This window comes from Manacus candei, unplaced genomic scaffold (assembly GCF_025592945.1).
Source record: "Manacus candei isolate 608988 ecotype Guabito, Panama unplaced genomic scaffold, ASM2559294v1 h1tg000037l, whole genome shotgun sequence".
Classification (NCBI taxonomy): domain Eukaryota; kingdom Metazoa; phylum Chordata; class Aves; order Passeriformes; family Pipridae; genus Manacus; species Manacus candei.
In genome coordinates this window covers 17,981,071-17,999,324 of record NW_026138085.1, presented here as the reverse complement: position 1 = coordinate 17,999,324, position 18,254 = coordinate 17,981,071, and the positions used below count along the sequence as shown (strand labels likewise).

General features: G+C 40.7%; 1 protein-coding gene across 1 annotated transcript in view; it reads right to left on the bottom strand.

Moving 5' to 3' along the window:
* GABRA1 (gamma-aminobutyric acid type A receptor subunit alpha1) overlaps positions 1 to 12,728 on the bottom strand; it is a 41,816-nt gene extending 29,088 nt beyond the window's left edge. Inside the window, exons 1-3 of the mRNA XM_051794141.1 lie at positions 12,307 to 12,728; positions 9,963 to 10,050; positions 6,212 to 6,324 (exon numbers count right to left, since the gene is read on the bottom strand). Coding sequence (XP_051650101.1) covers positions 6,212 to 6,324; positions 9,963 to 10,036 — 187 coding nt within the window. The 5' untranslated portion in view covers positions 10,037 to 10,050; positions 12,307 to 12,728. The remainder of the gene's footprint in view (positions 1 to 6,211; positions 6,325 to 9,962; positions 10,051 to 12,306) is intronic.
* Positions 12,729 to 18,254: the final 5,526 nt, after the last annotated feature.

Below are 18,254 nucleotides of genomic sequence, written 5' to 3'. Positions count from 1 at the left end.
ACTGGTTTTACTGTATGGCAACCACAGGGTCCAAGTAGTTACTGATCAGCAAAATAGCACCCGAGTACCCCCCCAGACACTCTGCAACAGCCTCAGGCACCTGATCCCCACCCAGCCCTGACAGCACCACTCAGCACCAACTCCTGTCATCTCCCTGTTTACAAACACTGTGCTAATGATGCCAGACTAACGTCAACTCTCAAAATTAGTAACAAGAAATATTTTGATTTAAACTCCCAGGGATCTCATTATTGCTAGAATGGTGATCTGATTACAAATTGAGAATAAAATAAGAAATACAGATTTATTTAAACAGCAGGATTTAAGTCCATTTATCATAAGAGACTATACATTGACTGTTTCCCTTTATGACCTGCTAGTATTTGAGCACAAGGCTGATTTGAATTGCATGTTTTGGTGGTTTACATCAGTTCCACCGGTTTGGTAATGCACTTGTTCCTCCTGCACGCCTTGTGTAAGTGTGGGCTATAATTGTCTGTATGGAGGAGTCTTTTCCTGTGGTTTTGATTGAAAGGAATTCAGATACTGGACAGTGTATGCTGTTATTGCTAAAGAAAGTCATGTAGACTAATCATCCCAGCTGCATCCTGTGAAGTATTTTTATCAAAGAACCACAACAAATACACTCCTAAGAATTTTGTGCTGCTGCTTTTGTAGAGTAGGGACCAAAAGGGAGAAGGATGATCTGTGCTGTGACTGCCCAGCTGTAGAGTTTGTGCTGCTGGAAAGGGTTTCCTGGGAGCTGTGCAGTGTCATGGCAGCTCTTCACCCACCAATTAACAGCTCAGCGCTCATATCCTCCCTGCCTCCCTACTGTTGTATTAAATCAATTTTCCTAAGGTTTTCTAAGGCTTTTTACAATTGTCTTTACATCGATGTGGTGCCTAAGAGTGGAAAAAAGAGACCAAAATCAGCCTTTTCAGTTTGTAGAGAGTTAAGTGTAGCATCTAGCCCTTCTTTACTTACAGAATGATGTGTAGGGGTGAGGTATAGGACTGTCTTTTCATTTAGAGTAGAATCATTTAGGTTTAACTTCTTTATGACACATACAGACCAAAACCATATTTTCCCTAAACTTTATGTAACCTCAGGTATGTTAAAATCCAACAATTTCCATTGGGATCTCAATAACTAAGAGGTAATTTTATTGTGTTTATAGATAATGTTCTCATGAAACTGATCTTTAAAACATAATTAACATAATACTGTGAGGTTTATTTTCCCATCCCTTCCACTCTGTGGAAGTAACGAATTGCCTGAGATTGACTGATGTTGCACTTAAGGACAGTCACACTCAATTTTGATGAACATCACACAGGAGACATCAACAAATACGTTCTACCCATAGCATAAAATGAGTGTAATTCTGTTCACTACTGAAGTAATGTTTATAATCTACTTGAAATGATCTATTGTTGGGCATTTGACCCAACAAAAGCATTTTAATTCGGGAAGATTCTTGTCTGTCAGATCAAATGCACTGTTGTTCTTCTCAGTTCTGTATTAACCTTCCTACTACAAAATCCCTCTCAAAGGGATAACCCACATTTACAATTACTCTAATTTAAAAGGTCACAGACCATGTGATATCCTTTAGTTTTAGGGAGGGGAGGTGTGCCATGCAAAGGTGCTAGTCTTAGAAAATCTGTAGCTGCGCCTGCTCTTGTGTGGATGAATCCCATCATCAAACACAACCTGCCCTATGCAAGTCTTCCCTCTCTCCACTGTGGCACCTCAGACCTGCTGCGGTGGCATCCCAGGGACCATCCCTTTGTCCCACCTGAAGACAGCCCAGAACAAAAGGGAATGGCCTATCCATTTATCTGAGGAACTGATTTTTCCCACCATTTTTCACTGCTTTTCAATTCTTTTAACTCCCACTCTAGACACAGTGCATTACTGGTAGAGGCCACCAAACACTGAGGTGAATTTTCCTCCTTATTTCACTCCCCCCTGGCACTATTTGATCCTTTATTTTCTTCAGGACTGTGTATTTGAATAGAGATCAGCATCTTTCTTATTTAGCCTATTTTTGATCACCTCTAGTTCTAGGGTCCAGATAGTTCCCACAGAAAATCATGCTATTACCTCAGTAACTGCACTGTCTATTTTTTCCCTTAATGTCTAACATGATTTCCTCTTTTTCAGCTTCAATATGTTACTCTCTGCAATTCCTCCTCCTTGCTTTTTGTAACTGATTATCCTCTCATAGAGTTAATAGGTGTCCTCTAGTATGATTCACAACGTTTTTGCATTAATTTTGAGAGTTCTATTTTCCATGCATAAATAAGTAAATGTAACTATTTGTCCATGTTTATGGATGATTACAACAGATGCTATTTCCTAGCAATGTCTGACTAAGTGACTATGCCCACATATGAAGGTGGCAAACAACTAAATAGCATAATTTATATCAATAATTATTGATAAAAGGTGCAAATGTGCCAATGCATAACGTGGGGCTGCATTCTTGTTTTAAAAAGAATCAGCTTAATTCTAGCAGCAACGCCATTTTTTGAGTAACAAGCATTTTCAATAACTGTAATATTTCCCCGTGGGTCACTGACTCCATTTTTTAATATTCTGGTTAATGAGAAATAATTCTTTCTTTGTTTAAAGGCAAAATGCTCCAAGCTACTCATTTAATTTCAGATATGGCCTTATTGGGTTATCTGATGAATAATAATTTTCATTCCCATACTCTTTATGGAGCATATGCAATTTTTAGTTTTCCTTTTGAAGTAATACCTCAAAAGAAGATTTTAGAAAAGGAAAAGGAGTTAATTTTGATCTAGCACTGATTCCATAGATGCTGAAAGAGTGACCCAAAATTCAGCACCTCTGAATTTTTCATTATCTTAATGCTCTGCCTTTTAGCCTGGCTTTTCCATGAATTTATAGTATAGCTCCTACAATGAATCTTTGTAATGAGATCTCTCCAGAAGGTTGTTCTTGGCTTCAAGATGGTGCCTCATCTGCCTCACCAGAGTATTTCTACCTAGCAGTGAAACTGTTCACCACACTAACAGAAGTTTGCAAACCTGGGAGAGAGAAACATCATGGTGTTTATTTCAAAAAGAAGGAAATTACTCCTCTAAATGAGTAGAGTCAAGATCAAGATCAAACCCCTTTCACAATTCATTCCAATTTTTCAGTGAAAAAGATACCTTTTAGTCACTGAAGTCGTCATGCGTACGGATAATTACAAGGGAGGAGAAACAAACTCAATGAAGAAACTCTGTCATCTCCCTTTTATTCCATAGGTGAGAAGGAGAGAAACTGATTCTCTTTTCTTTGTCCATGCCCACAATTCTGTTTCTGTAGGTGAACAGATTTGAAATTCTGCCCTACAGAAAGAGAGATCATACAGGGATAACCAGAGTTTTCTGCAAGATACCCCTTTCTGAAGGAGAAAGTAACTGTACCACGCATGGTTTTACCTTATCTAGTGTTTCTCAGAAGGGAGAAACAGAACAGAAAAAATAGTTTTAGAAAATTGGAAGAGTGTTACAGTGCACTCAATGATACACTGATTTACATTGTGCCTAACTGCCTAACATTTATCAACATCACATATATATATATGAGGGTCTCTAGTCTCTTAAATTCTCTGATAGGTACATCATAGCTAGTATGGAATGAATGAGTTTTTGACCTAATTCTTTATATCTAAAAATGGTGTTATGCTGGTAAATTTCTTTACTTTCTCTTCAGAGAAGATTAAAAATCGTGTTCTGGTCAAAATACGCAATAAGAAGCCATCATTGATATTGGAAAGAAAAATGAAACTACTGCTTTTCCATATACATTTTAAAATTTCCAGCAACAGGTCATGCTATAATCACAGGCTCATTGAACTTCCAAGTCCAAGCCCCATGCTACATTTGACACATTGATTTAGATTTTTCACTGCATATTTTTATGTATGGAACATTTCAGAATACATTTCCCCATTATACCAAGTGTCTAAATCAACTGTCAAAACTAAGTCATCCTGAGGTGCTTTACTCATATTTAGATTTAGATACCTCAGCAAGAAGAGTTTGAAGACGTGAATTTCCAAATTCCTGAGCAAACCCTTTGTTATAAATTGGTACCAGGACTGAAAATATCTGCCTAGATGTTTGTCCCTAGTTTTTGAAATCTATAATTTATATTTTTTGAATAACATATTATTCAACAGTCAGATGAGTAAATCTGCTTCTAGTTTACTACCCCCAATTTCATCAGATGTGGAATGTTTTTAAAAGCCGTGGTACTCAGTTCTAATGTCCAGAGCTGACTAACAACAGACAAACTTGCTGGACTGACACTGTGGAACTCAAGTGCACTGTGCAGCAGGAAACTTGTGATATTTGAGGTTCTTGGTTACAGGTAGGAACAGACAACACAATTCAAAAAAGGAGAAATGCAAAGGTTATTTAAACTGTTCTAACCCTTAGGTAGAGAAACTACTCTCCTTCCTTTGCTCCATCTTTTCTTCCTTCCCTCCACCCCATATTTCCCATACTCCACTCAGTTTTGCTTTTTACAGTCATGCAAATGGTTTTTTAACTTTGTGAAGACACTCATTTCCTTCTATAGAAACAGTTACTTTAAACAGTCTTTTTGTTAGGAGTCAATTTTAAATCTGGACCAGGTGATCCTTTTCTGACTGCACCTTTGAAGTCTGGATTCAGAAACATCTGTACAAACACACAGCCAGAAGAGCTGACACTGATGTGCTTAGTTCTCTGAATTGCAATCCATAGAGTGAGAGAAAATTCTTTCCCTGCATCTCCCTTTGTTTGCTCTTCAGGTATTTGTTTAACAAATCATAATAGCTACAAAACTCATATAAGAAATCATCATATGCTCAGATTTTTCTTGTAGACATGTACCAGACTCTACACATTTTACAGTTTCATTTATTTATTGCTTCTCTGCTTTGTTTATTTTCTGTAATAGAGTAGCTGACTGAACTGTACAGTTCCCTTAATCAAAGACTAAGGAGCATTTATCTCTACACTAGACCAAGGGTTTACAAACAAACAGGCAAAAGTATCAGTAGATAAAAGTAAAAAGTGACCCTTATTTTGTTGTGTATTACCTGAAAATGCACACAAAGATTTACAGATAAACCCCTTATTAAATGTATTAATTAATACTTTATAAATAGAATTTTATCTTTAGCCATTCCTCAAAGTCAGTGAAGTCAGACTGTTGAAGAGCTTGGCTCACAATTCAAGAACTGCTACAAGATGGTTCCTCAAACCACAGAATAAGCTTACGCTTGATTACCTTCCACTACACCCACAGGGGATGGTGCAAGAATTCCTAATGTAAAACCTTGTTATTATACTGCAGTTCCTCTGGAAGTGATTGTAGGAAAACTGTTGGAACTACACTTTGTGGGGTGGGTTGCTGTTTTGTTTCACCTGAAGAGTCCAAAAGGAAAAAAAGAAATAAAAAGACATCTGAAATAGGTAAAACCAACTTTCCACGGGAAGAAGACATTTGTGCTTGTATGTTTAGAACCTCCATGTTTATAAGCAGTAAGCTTTTTAGACCCAGTTTTGGGATTGTGTCACAGTAGAACAATCAAAGAATGAACATAGGGGTGCTGACAAAGACCAGGCTTTGTAACATGGATTTTATAAGGGTGTGATTGCTGTGTGGTTTTATGCGTTTTTATGGATTTGGCATCAAGAGCAGCAGAAGAAAGACATTTTTATGAAGCTGTGAAGAAAAAATGTTACAGAAACAAATCCCAAGTAGAAAAACACTCTAACAAACTTCTCTGAGACTTTTATAACTAAGGTAGGTTGATGTTTGCATTTTTAAACTCAATCTTCTTATGAAGATAGTCATAGATAGATGTGCTGTTTAGGCCTGATTAATAAACTTGTCATTTGTGAGGTCACAGGTCATATTTTATTATCTTTTTATTCTTCATACATTTAAAGTTTTAATACCCATTCAGAGGTCTTCTTGAATTGTGAACCATTTTCTTCTTCTTTTGGGTATAAGTATGAGAAAACCAAGTACGTGAAAGACAGGGAAGGTATGGCTTTTGTGAAAAAAATTAATATTATATATCAGCATTATTTTATGTGTCTATATAAGCAGAATTAAGTATATAATGGAAAAATAACATTGTTTGAACTGCTCTTTGTCTAACGTTACCCTTGACAATCAGAACACCACGCACCTCCCAGGCCCGGCCTCAGGCGGTTGTCGTACCCGTCCAGCAGCCGGTCCAGGATCCGGGTGAACACGGTGGTGTTGTCTTTGAGTTCATCTTGGGATGAGGTTTGTCCATAACTGAAATACACAACAGTCAGTACTGACAAACACTGATCCACCAATAACCTTACAAAACAGGAATTCCAAAATCCATTTATTCTTGCTTATACTGGTTTATGGTCACATAACCTCCTCCCTATGACAAGATTGTATTGCTTTATAGGGTTCTTTCATGTTTACGTTTTATTCTTAAATCGTACACGGTGAGCATGTAAAATGTCAGTTCCCTCATGTTTATCTCATTACTCATTAATGTTTATAATGTGCTAATTATATATGCTATAATGTGTGTGTATTCCTCATGAAAAGGCTTTTTTGTCAGCAAAAAATAGTGTGTTTAATTCGTAATGGTTATAAAGGATTTGCATGCAATGAAAGATATAGTAATTTAGAACACTGACATTAAGTACTGAAAATAAATGCTGAAAAACACAGAGATATCTTCTTGAATATAGAAATAGACTGAGTGTGCATTTTCATAGATCCAGATATTATTTTGCTTTATTTTATTTCTCATTTTCCTTTAGCAGTTAGATGTGGAGGAATATTTCCATCTTTTCCTTACAAATGCATAACAAAACTATCTGTTGATATGAAAATCTCTCATGTCTGTAAAGCTTCACTTGCAGCTCTCTAATGTGTATCCCTAACTCAGCCAAAAGTCCTGAAATTTTACTTGAAGAAGGATAAAATTAAAGCTCTTTGAACTCAGCTACAAAAATCTTACTGCCATCAATACAAATCAGGATGAAATCCTTGGGCTTAGTGGTTCCTGTCTGCTGTAGATGACATCAGAATCAACCTCCTTACATCTGAAACCTTCACCTAACACCCTGTCACAGATGAGTCCCTTGATCACAGATCACACTTGTCCTAAGGCCTCACCCAGGGCCATTTTCTCCTGCACTGCTGGGAACACCCCTTGCAAACACGCCTTGGCATCAGCACTAAAAGCAAAGCACTGCTTTGCCAAACCTTGGTTTGTTGTTCCTGAACTGGAGAACCCAAGAACCTGTGCAGTGCCAGAGCCTTTGTCAGCCCCAGGTGTGACAGAAGGGATCCCTCCTTTGGCCCCTTGGCCCTCTGGCTCAGGCACAAGGGGCTCTGCCAGTCCCTCCTGCCCTGCCCAGCCCAGCCTGCTCAGGAGGAACAAACTGTTAATGTAATGATGGGGTTCTACTAAAATACCCATGAAATGATTTTCTGTAAGCTGCATCAGTCAGACATGCATTGTGTATCCCACACACACATTCCACTTGCATCAAATGCAGAGAGAAGGAGGAAGGATACCCTGAATATGGGCACTCTGGAAATGCTTCCAAGTTTATTTTGCAGTACATGTTTCAATATGTAACACTAAAAATTTAAATTAGCTTCAGGAGTGCCATCCATGGAAGTTTTACTAATTTTTGGTTTATTTCTGTAGGATGTGACTTTGTGAAGAACAATGTTCAGGGGGTTTTTAATGCATATAAATCACTATTTCTAATGAAGAAGACAAAATCTCTCACAGTGTTAAAAAATGCTATGACTTTCCTCTAGCCACGTCATACAATTTCACTTCACAACAAAATAGGTTGATTTATGTTTATTGTTCATACCTACAGTTGGATTCTAAGTCACAGACACAATTGGTTTTTTACCCTTTTATATATTATCAAATAACAAGTTCTCCTGCTGTCTCCAGTGAGCATTATCTTTCCTCATCCACCTTCTGGAGCATTGCAACACAGGACCTTTCACTGGATTAAATTCACGTTGACACTCACTGCCAGCAAACAAGCTGCTGTACATACATATCTCAAGGATAGCGGAAGGTCATCAGGAATAAGGTGGAAAAAGGATCTAAAACCACTTCAGAAATTGTAGTGGTAAAGAAATGAGTATGTCTGAGAGGTGGTGTCAGGAGGATGGCCTGGTGGCAGCACAGTGGGACAGACTCCCTGCTCCCATGCTGGGATCACATTTGTCGTTTGTCCTTACCTGTTCTTCCCACCATTTTAGCAAAGGTAAAAAGCACTATTAGGGCTGGGTTTTACTGACATATGGTCACAACAGGAAGACTCTGAACATTTGTGCACATATGGAGTAGGCTGTAACTCCAGAGGGATTGTGATTTTTCATTCAAAACACACATATTATAATAGTTCTAATGCTGGGGGAGGAGGTTATTATAAGAGTGACATGGGAAGACTGTCTTCCTGTATCACAGACACTTTATGTCATTCATCAATTGTTTTATATCATAAAGCATTAACAGCACCCCAGAAACAAAGGCAAAGGAACCTACTATGACAAAATGGCTTTAAAACCAGATATATTTCATGTAAGGTGTGTAGATTTTGAGGAAAAAGTGACTGTATGCAATTGTATTTTCACATGAAACCCCAGTATAATAAAAAACTGTGCACTGACTCCATCTACAGGTCATTCCAATACTGACACGTCACCGAATTTTTAAACACTGGTCCAATGCGTTTTAATTCTCACATTAGGAATGCACACACGTCCATTACAGTATAATAAATATATATCCACAGACGCATGTATGCATATCTAGAGAATAAACATGTTTTCACAAAATTCTCCAGCTAGGTCAGAGGAAGTACTTTGTGAATACCTCAAATCTCACCTTAATATACTATAAAAATAAAGTTATTGTTTCTGAAACATCAGATTTATTCAATACAGCAACTCTTAAATGACTCACCGACCTTCATTATTTATTGTTTTTTAGAGGAAATGGTTGTGCAGATGAACTTTTGCCCACTCCACTCTATCTGAAATCTTCAAGGTAGTCAGGGATCTCTGAGGGATCACCATTGACAGTACAAAAATTCTACTGCTTTTTGTTCTTTAGGTGACATCACTGACAGGACATTAATATTTTTAAACTACAGAAATACATCTGAGAGCCTTCTTAAACACCTTCACTGAATTTTGAATTACAGAGAGTACTTCAAGCATACTGCAAACTGCTTTATAGTCTTCAGTTAACCTACTAATTGTTTGATGAGGTGTTGTATGATTACAAATTGTTCTTAATACTAATGCTATTTTTAGATTATGATTTCAACAAATATTCCACAAACATTCAGTGCAGCATGGTCTTTCCAACATAACTATCATGGGCTTTGAGCTTTCAGATTCTTCTCCATCCAAGCAGTCTTCCTTCAGCAGGAAGGTTGACTTCAGATTTTCAATACAATTACTAAGTTAGGACACAATCCTGACCAACAAAGAAGTTAAGTTTTGCCTCTGCTTGCAGTGACAATAAAGTTACTAAATGTGCTTAAATGAGATATAAAACCCCCTTAATTATACTTTTTCCCCTCTAAAGAAACTTGTATTTCTGAGTAGTAATTATATAAGAGTAGAAAAGGTTGCACAGGTGTTTAAGAGGTAGTTTAGTTTCAATTTGTTTCAGAAAGCTTTTTCTTTATTTTCTTCACCATATTGGAAAAAAAAAAAGTAGCCATGCAAACAAATTGTGGTTTTCTTTCAGACTTCCCCTAGTTAGATTTATCTGGGATTTGAACAGAGATTAAGTTCCCCCAATACACTAAGTGGTAGTGCAGCCATGAGTTTGTCTTATGCTGCTATATTAAATTAAAGGTTCCTAAATTATGTTGGTGCATTAAAAAATATCTCCCCACCTTCTTTCAGTCAGCGCATTCAGAAGGAGGCTCCAGGCCCAGAGACAGTCACAAAGCACCAGGAATCTCTTCATGGTGGACTCTGAAACTAGAAGGAAAATAACCATCAACATCCCCTACATTAAAGCAGGTATTACAGAACAAAAATGTCTGATTTTGGAAACTTCTGCAGAATAATTTGATGTCAGGCAATGACCTCACAACAGTATAGCTCATGTCATTCAGAATAAGGGCCCATGGCCTTGGCTGTTCTCCTGTTTATCTTTCACTTTTAGACCCAGAGGCTCAGGGTGGGATTTATTTTGCAGTAAGGGTGTATTCTTTTTGCATTATTCTTGAGCGTTAACAAAAATTACGAGTTAAAGCTGCTGTCCCCAAATTCTGTGGCAATTCTTGCTCAGTTTCCTCCCGTGTTGAAAATGTGACAAGGTGCCTCCGTAACATTTGCAGATAAGCAAGTGGAATTGTTTTTTGTTTGACCTGACCCAGCTGAGCCCTTCCAAACCTCTTGCAAAGTGTCAGTGTGGGGTGGGGTGGCTGAGGAGAACGGTGCTTTCCTCACAGCCAGAGCTTTGCTTTGATGTGATGGAATCAACTTTCTTCTACAGACACAATTCTCCTCTTTCCTGAAATACCAGCATCAGAAAAGGACTAAAATGATCAGATTCTAACTCTATGATCTGCTGCTACATAGGCACACTAATATTTTTGTTGGGCTAAAGGGCACAATTCGTAATGAAACCATGTGCTGATAACCTACACACCATCTCCTAAATCTCTATCAGTCTCTGAATGCTGCTAGGAAATGTTTTTGCATTAGCAGCCTTCTCCTCCCCAAATATCTCCTGTCCTCTCTCCAGACTTCAGCGAGTTACTTTCAGTTTACCTTTGAGTAAAAAGCAACACAACTTAAAAAGTTTCTTTTGCTTTCTAATAAACCATAAAATAAGAAGTTAGCTGGTATTTGTGGAATCGGTGTTCCAGATTCAACTGATTGCCCGGGAGATGTTGAAAGTCCCTTTACATATCAATATAATGTGTGCTGGAATCCAGTTGATTTTTAGGATTCATTACATTAAATAAGGGCAGGTAAATACAAAGCCTGTATTTTCCCCCAGTAGTGAATTGGAGGGTTTTTTATGTGTCTGAGGAAGCGAAGCACTGTACACAGAAATGTTTTTGTACCTTTAAATAAAGCTACCCCAATTCACTGCACACTCTGAGGGACAATTTAAATCAATAAAATACCGTTACAAAGCGGTATGTAAGCAATGAGAGATAATTAATGCGTTTATAGCCAAATGATGGGCAGATAAGCATTGAATGGGGCTGAGCTAAGCTAACTGGATAGGAAGGAGCTAGATGTGGCAGGAAAGCGTGGACAAGGATCATCAGGGACGAGACTGCATCTTAACTTGCCCTGTAATCAGCCTCCTCACAAAGGGAAAGGCAGCATCTGTGGCTTCAAAAATCGCCTTCTCCCGGTCCTGCCAACTTCTGCCTTTACAAAAGGCTCCTCGGGATGAAGAACGGAAAGTGAATTATTCTGAACTATCTTGATCTGTTGAGCTCCACGCTCTCCCCCCTCCTCCCAACACCACCCCAATAAAACCGTGCAGGCACTATAAATGCCGGAGAAGGAAAGTTTCTCGCATCTGGAAAAAGCAAATGTTAACAACGACTTTGAGAAGCGCTAAAGCCCAGCAGCTTCCCTGCCCCCCGGCCTCCCCCAGCCCGCAACGCCCGAGAGACCAGCGCCGGTTCTCCCATTCAAAATGGGAGCGAGAGCCACGCTGGGAGCGCTTCAGCAGCGCCCACTGGAAAGGAAAAAAAAAGGGGGGGTGAAATTAAAACAAAAACGGGGATAAAAAGGGGGCATTTTGATGCATTTTTGACTCACGGTGAGAGGTTTGCCTCTCTCTGAGCAGCAAATCGAGACTTGTTTTCCTCCCGGCATTTCAACTTTGCATCCCCCTGCCCCGAGCAGCCACCCCTCCCACCGCGCCCGCGGGAGGGAAAAACCCAAACCCCAAAACCTTCTGCGAGGGACCGGCGGAAATCAGTCCGCGCTAAAAAATAAATAAATAAGATAAATGACAATGCCCATCGATCGCTGCGGAATTTCAAGCTGGAGGGAGAGGGAAAAAAAACCCCCCGACCCGGCGGTACCTGCGGAGAGGGGAGAGGAGCCGCCTGCGCGCCTGGCCGCGGTGCCCGCACCGGCAGCTGCCGGAGCGGTGCGCTGCGTGTCCGTGTGTCCCCGTGGCCGTGTGTCCCCGTGGCCGTGTGGCCGTGTGCGCGCCCGTGTGCGTGGCCGTGGGGGCGAGCCCCTCGCCGCCCTTACCGGAGCCCTGGGCGCGGGTCCCTGTGCCGCTGCCCGGCGCTGCCCCGCCGTGCCCGCCCGCCGGCGCGGAGGATGCGCGGCTCCGGCTCCGCCGCTCACTCCGCCTCGGCCATCGCCGCCGCTGCTCCGCTCCTCCGGGCTGAGCACCCAAATTTCTCTGCCCAGTATTCCGACCGCCGCTATACAACAAAAGCTTTCTCTTTACCAAGACAGTAGTAATACGTCCCAGGGTAAACCGGATGTGAAATAGGCTGTGACTTCATGCCAGAGAGATTTTATTTTAGAAAGGAAGGTGGTACCAAGCTCTCATCTAGAGACCAATCCGCCCATTTTTTATATGCAGCACAATTTAACTTCCAGTGCTCTCGCCCTAATCCCTTTCTCTCTGGCTGCAGACTCAAATCCTTCTACAATCTGCAGCATTATTATTACTGGGGGGGGGAGGCTGCACGGCCGGGGGAGGCTGCGCTGAGCATCTTTAGACACTTGCAGTTTACAAAACAGTCTATTTTAAGGGTCGTACATTAAAAATATAACTGATCTGAGTTAGCGTTCGACCTTTGATCGAATATTTAGTCGCGGTATAAATATGAATGAAGGCTGGCTAGGGGTGTAGAGGATGCAGCACTACGCGCTGGTGCCTATAGACTGTCTGTACCCGTAGGGACCTGGCGGCAGCCCGTGGCCATAGGCAGTCGGGGGCAGAGATGCTGTGCAATTCTAATTAAACGCAGGTAACACGCATTTTGGGCGAGGCGCGCCGGAGCTCAGCCCCAGGACGCGGTGGCTCTCCCGCACTTCCACACGCCCGTGGCCGGCAGGTTTGCCCCGGGGCTCGGCCGAGGGCTGTCCGTGCTCGGGGGCTGCCCCCGCACCTCCCCTGTCCCCGCGGGGCCGGGGCCGGGACAGCCCAGCCCGGCCGGAGCCCGCCCGGTCCCGCTGGGGGCCCCGCTGGGGGCCCGGCCCGGCCCCGCCGTGCCCGCCGAGGGCTCGGTTCTGCCTCCCCTCGGGCCGAGCGGGCCCGGCGGGGCCGGCGCTGCGGAGAACCGGACAAAGTTGGGCGCATCAGGTCCGGGGAGGTGCCGGGGTGCGGGGAGAGCCGGGCAGCGCTCACCTGCCCACCGCAGGTTATCGTGCCTTCGGCTGAGGCACCGGCACCAGCTCCGAGCCTTCTGCAGAGATGTCGGACACTGCGAACCGCACGAACTGCGCGGTCAGCTGTCCTAGCTCCGCTTAATGGAAAGAGAAAATGAAGTCCTTCGTCAACAGTATCTGTTCCTCATAAAGCACTACCAGCATCCTCGGGGTGAAAAAAAGTTCCCATATCACATGCACCTACTGGATTTCAAATTCTGTCTACTTTCCCTCTTCTCCTCTCAGTGCCATCACCGATTCAATTTCTGTTCCCTCCTATAGTGCTGCTCCAAGGGAGGTCAAAATCCATACATCTTGCCAGAGATAACCTGAATTGGTATCTTACGTTACAGTTAAGCTGTTGCAAGCTTTATCCAGATTTTTAAATCAAATGTTGCACATTCTGTACATCCTCATGGAATGTGTGATCTGTTTGTCTCTGTAACAGCACAGGAAGGATTTGATTTGACCCAAGAAACCAATGACATTCATAGCTAAGGCTGGCAATAACTTCCAAGGTGGCAGTCATTTTGGATAAGTGCCTGACATAACAGTCTAAACACTGCAATGATTTCCCTAAGCACAAGGAAAATAGAAATTTTGTTTATCAAATTCCTCTAGTGCACCAAGTTCAGACAGTCATTATGATCAGCATTGAATAGCCACAGGTTATTTTAAAGACTTGCAATGGACTTTTTGCTGAGTTTCCTGACATTTCCAATGTAGCTCATCTCATTTTGGTTCAAGGTTGTTAGCAGTGCATAGAAAAGTAGGGAACAGGAAAACCTTCCCAAGGAAATTATAAGTATTGACTTTTCAAACCACTAGTGCATAAACACACTCTCAGTGGCTAGAGTGCATATTTTCCAAATATGCAAAGTTTTCACCTTCATTTGCTCTTAGCTAACGCAATTTACTATGTTTTTGTTCTTCCGCTGAAGCATAAGAGGGTTTTGCTTAAGCAACAAGTAAACTGAGGTCCTCAGCTGAGTACACTGTATGTATGTGTCTGTGCTTTGTAGCTGGACAGACAGATGGACTGAAAAGTGAATGATTGAATGGCCAGAGGTTTGGGTACCTCTGTGCGCTGAAATCCAAGCAAGTGGACAGCTGAAATAGTTTCAGTGCCCATGAGACATAGCCTTGCATCCTATAGTTTTCTTGACTTATCTTAATTAGTATATAAAAAATGGCAACTGGTTTTAGTTTAGTAAAGTGTCAAGGGTTACACAGGATAGTCTTCGCCTCCATGGGCACAATTGCTGCGTGACAAAGGATAATATGTTTTTCTGAGTTCTCACTGGGTGAAAATATTAACCTAAAATTGGAAGTTGCTCATTCTCTCTCTAATTCTCATCTGCTCAGAAAGTAGGACAAAACTATTTTTCCTCCATGGCTGAGATTCCTGTCCATCAGTGCTCACACATAACCCAGATTTTCCCTCTTCCTTTCAAAGGCTGTTATCACAGTTATCATGTCATTCCATAGTAAACACTAAAAATATTTGGATGTAATCAAACAAATAGGCTGTTTTATGATGGTTTATGGTATCAAAATAACTGCTTTTTAAGAAAAAAAAACTAAAAGAAAATAGAATTTGTTTTTACCAGCAGACATGGTCTTTTGAAGCACAAATGCTTTGAAGCATAAATGTCTTTCAATTCTTACTTTTTCCCTTTCCCATCCAAGTTCCACTGACCTAATCCGTGTATGACTGAGGGTAATGCATTTATCAAATAAGTCCATCTGTGGATTGCAGGCACCTATCTCAAAAGGATATGTTTGAAAATCCAAGCTGTATATAGGAATGTGTATAGTCCCAGTGAGTCTGAGGGTCGTGTGATTTCATCCTGGAACAAGTTGTTCCAATGGGAAAGGCAGGAGTTTGAACCCAGGTAACTGTTCTGCTGCAGGGAACAGCCTCGGGGGATGTGCATCTCCCACAGGTTTAGTCACCTTTGAAAAAGGAAGATGTCAAGCAGACCCATGTTTTTCCAAGCCAGCTTTAGGACTCCATAAAGTTTTCTGATAGAGTCTGTGTCACTCATGTTACATGGGAATGTAGAGCTAAATCCTTTAGAAACAATACTGTTAAATCTAAACAGTCAACCAAAATGAACTTGGCACAGTTCCTCTGTGCAATGCTTTGAACCTTGATGTTAGTGCAAGTGATTAGTAGCAATGAAGTTAAACCAATTGAATCCTAATTTGGTAAAATATATTTATTAGATGATGGATTAAAATTGACGTAGAGAAGTATTTTTAAAGTAATTAGAACTACTTTGCTTCTGAACTTCTAGTAAGCATTTTTTGAAGTCTGACCTATTCCTTTGGTGCCTGCATCCTCTGTGTATGTGTGTGTGTGTATAATATATATAGTAGTTAAATAGGTCACCAGGAAAGAATACTTTTTTGCAGTGTTGTGGGTTTTATCATGTTGTTCTTCGTGTGTACAAAATATACATCTGTTTTATTTTAGTTTAGGAGCATATATAAGATAACTGAAATTCCACAGCAGAATGCTTTGACACAGTGTGTCCTGAATAGCCAAGGGATTTGAATAAAGCAAATGAAACTCAGAGATTTACTGGCATACAGCAGATCAGATGAAGAATTAAAACAGAAAGGCCATCTGCTCCAAAGCTTTGAACACTGTTATTTACAAGTCCTGGAAATATTTTGTAAAATATATGACTCCAATTTGATTTCTAATTTAATGTGTTTCTGAAATATATCGAAGCATAGCCGTTGACCTCTTGGGACACATAATGAAATGCAATGGCCTAACTCCCCCCCCCTTTAATTTACAGGCACAGTAAAGAAAATAGGACATATACTTATCAGCTAGTGGTGCTTTTTTGGTTTTTTTCTTAAAAGGCAAGTGATGATATAAAAAAAGTTCACTCTCTTTATGCCTCTTTCATTTTACAGTAAGGTTTTATTTATCGACTCTTTCCTCTCCAAACAGTTAGTAGAAAGAGAAAAAAAAGTAGAAACTTCCAGGGAAATACGAACAAGAACCTTCCTGAAAACAAGTTGCACTGTTTTCAAAGAGTCAGTCTAAGTTACAATCCCCATTAAGGACATATGAATGTTCTTTCTAGATCTGTGTTACAAATTGGAAGTGGCACTCCTTTGAACCCATTATCTATTAAAAATGGAATAAAGATGTAAAATAGCTGATGCCCAGAAACTTAGAGATGATGATTTTCTCTTGAGTTTTAAAGTCTTCAAGTACAGTATTTCAAACAGAAAACCCAGTTACTGACAAGTTTCTCAGATTTTCTAATCCACAGACAACAATTTATTATGCCTTGCCATGCTCTTGCCAAACATCACCATGAAATTTAATCTGTAAAGTCAGAAATGGAGAATTCTTTCCTAAATAATAATAGGATTTCGTGTTTGATGTCAGAAAGAAGGAATGGGATAATAATCTGTTTTCTAAAAAAAACCCACTGTGGAATTAATGAAAACCACCAAAAAGAACAAAAGTTACAACTGGGAGCTTGTGGGGATTACAGAGGACTTGTAAATCCAGTGGTGATCATTGACAAGATCGTTTGCAGGAGGCTTTTCCTCCAGCAGCTGCATTTCTCTGCAGTGCAATGCAGGCCCCAGATGTGGTTTTCTCCCACACTCTAACTCTCTGCTGCTGCTCAGGTGCATCTGGATTAGAACTCTCCAGTTTCCTGGAGCTCTCAGGGCACAGACTCAGTTAACACCCCCACCAGGAAGATCTCCCCCCAAAAGGGAGGAGTGTGCTCCTGGCATCGTGGGGAGAAGGTCAGACAGTTACCTGTCAAAACCGAGGCAATAATTTTGGGTTTACTGTCCTTCCCATACTGCAGTTGTAAGGAAAGATTTGTTTAGAACTCAGATCTCAGAGTTATGACTTGTGGTTTGATACACTTAATGACAGTTCATTTTCCTATGGACCAACGAAGTCACCTGTAATAGAAAAAACCTGGGTGATTTTTGCAGCCCTGCAGTGCTGGGAAGTTGAAGCTCCAGGTGTTAGTGGGAGACATTTAGAGGCACTATAAGAGCAGGGTGGGGGACAGACAAGCTTCTCTTCTGCCCAGGGTTCCTTGTTCCTGTGCATTTGGCTTCTCAGGTGGGTTTCTCCTGATTTATTCTCTGGTTTATGTTACTTGGTTTTACTGTTACAGATTAAATCATGATTTATATGTTTTGAATTTTCTTGCAGAGCCCCCAGTGTTAGTCAGGCAGAACTGAAATTTTGATGTTGCCTAGGGAGCTGCTTGATGAACTTTTAATTTTTTTCTTGCTTATTGAACCATACTGATTCAATTACATTTCCTGTTCCATCTATTTCATTCATAGAAAAATATCTCACAGTTGTGATGTTTATATGGCAAGCTTTGCAACACAAAATTTGCATGTACAATAAATAGTTTACATGTGTGCTTATATTAGGAAATTATTGTTTTCATTCTGAAGCAGATAAAATAAACACTGGACTATAGAGGCAACCCCCTCAAAAAATTAAAAATCAGTATTTTTTGGACATTATTAATGAATGCAAATATTAGTTAGAATTGAAACTGTTTTGTAATCTAATTCTGTCTCTTATTCTAAGGGAGAGTTATAGCAATACAACTGTTGAAGGTCTCTGTTAAATGCAACCAGTAGTTTCTCCTGTTGAGAAATATCAGCAGTTTTGGAGGTGTAAGGGTTGGCTTCTCACAGGTGTAAAGTGGCCCAGCTGAGCTGAGTTCAGCAGGGGGGACCTGTCCCTGCCCACCACCCTGCTCAGAGCAAGCAGGAATTGGTAAAAGCAGCCAGGCTTG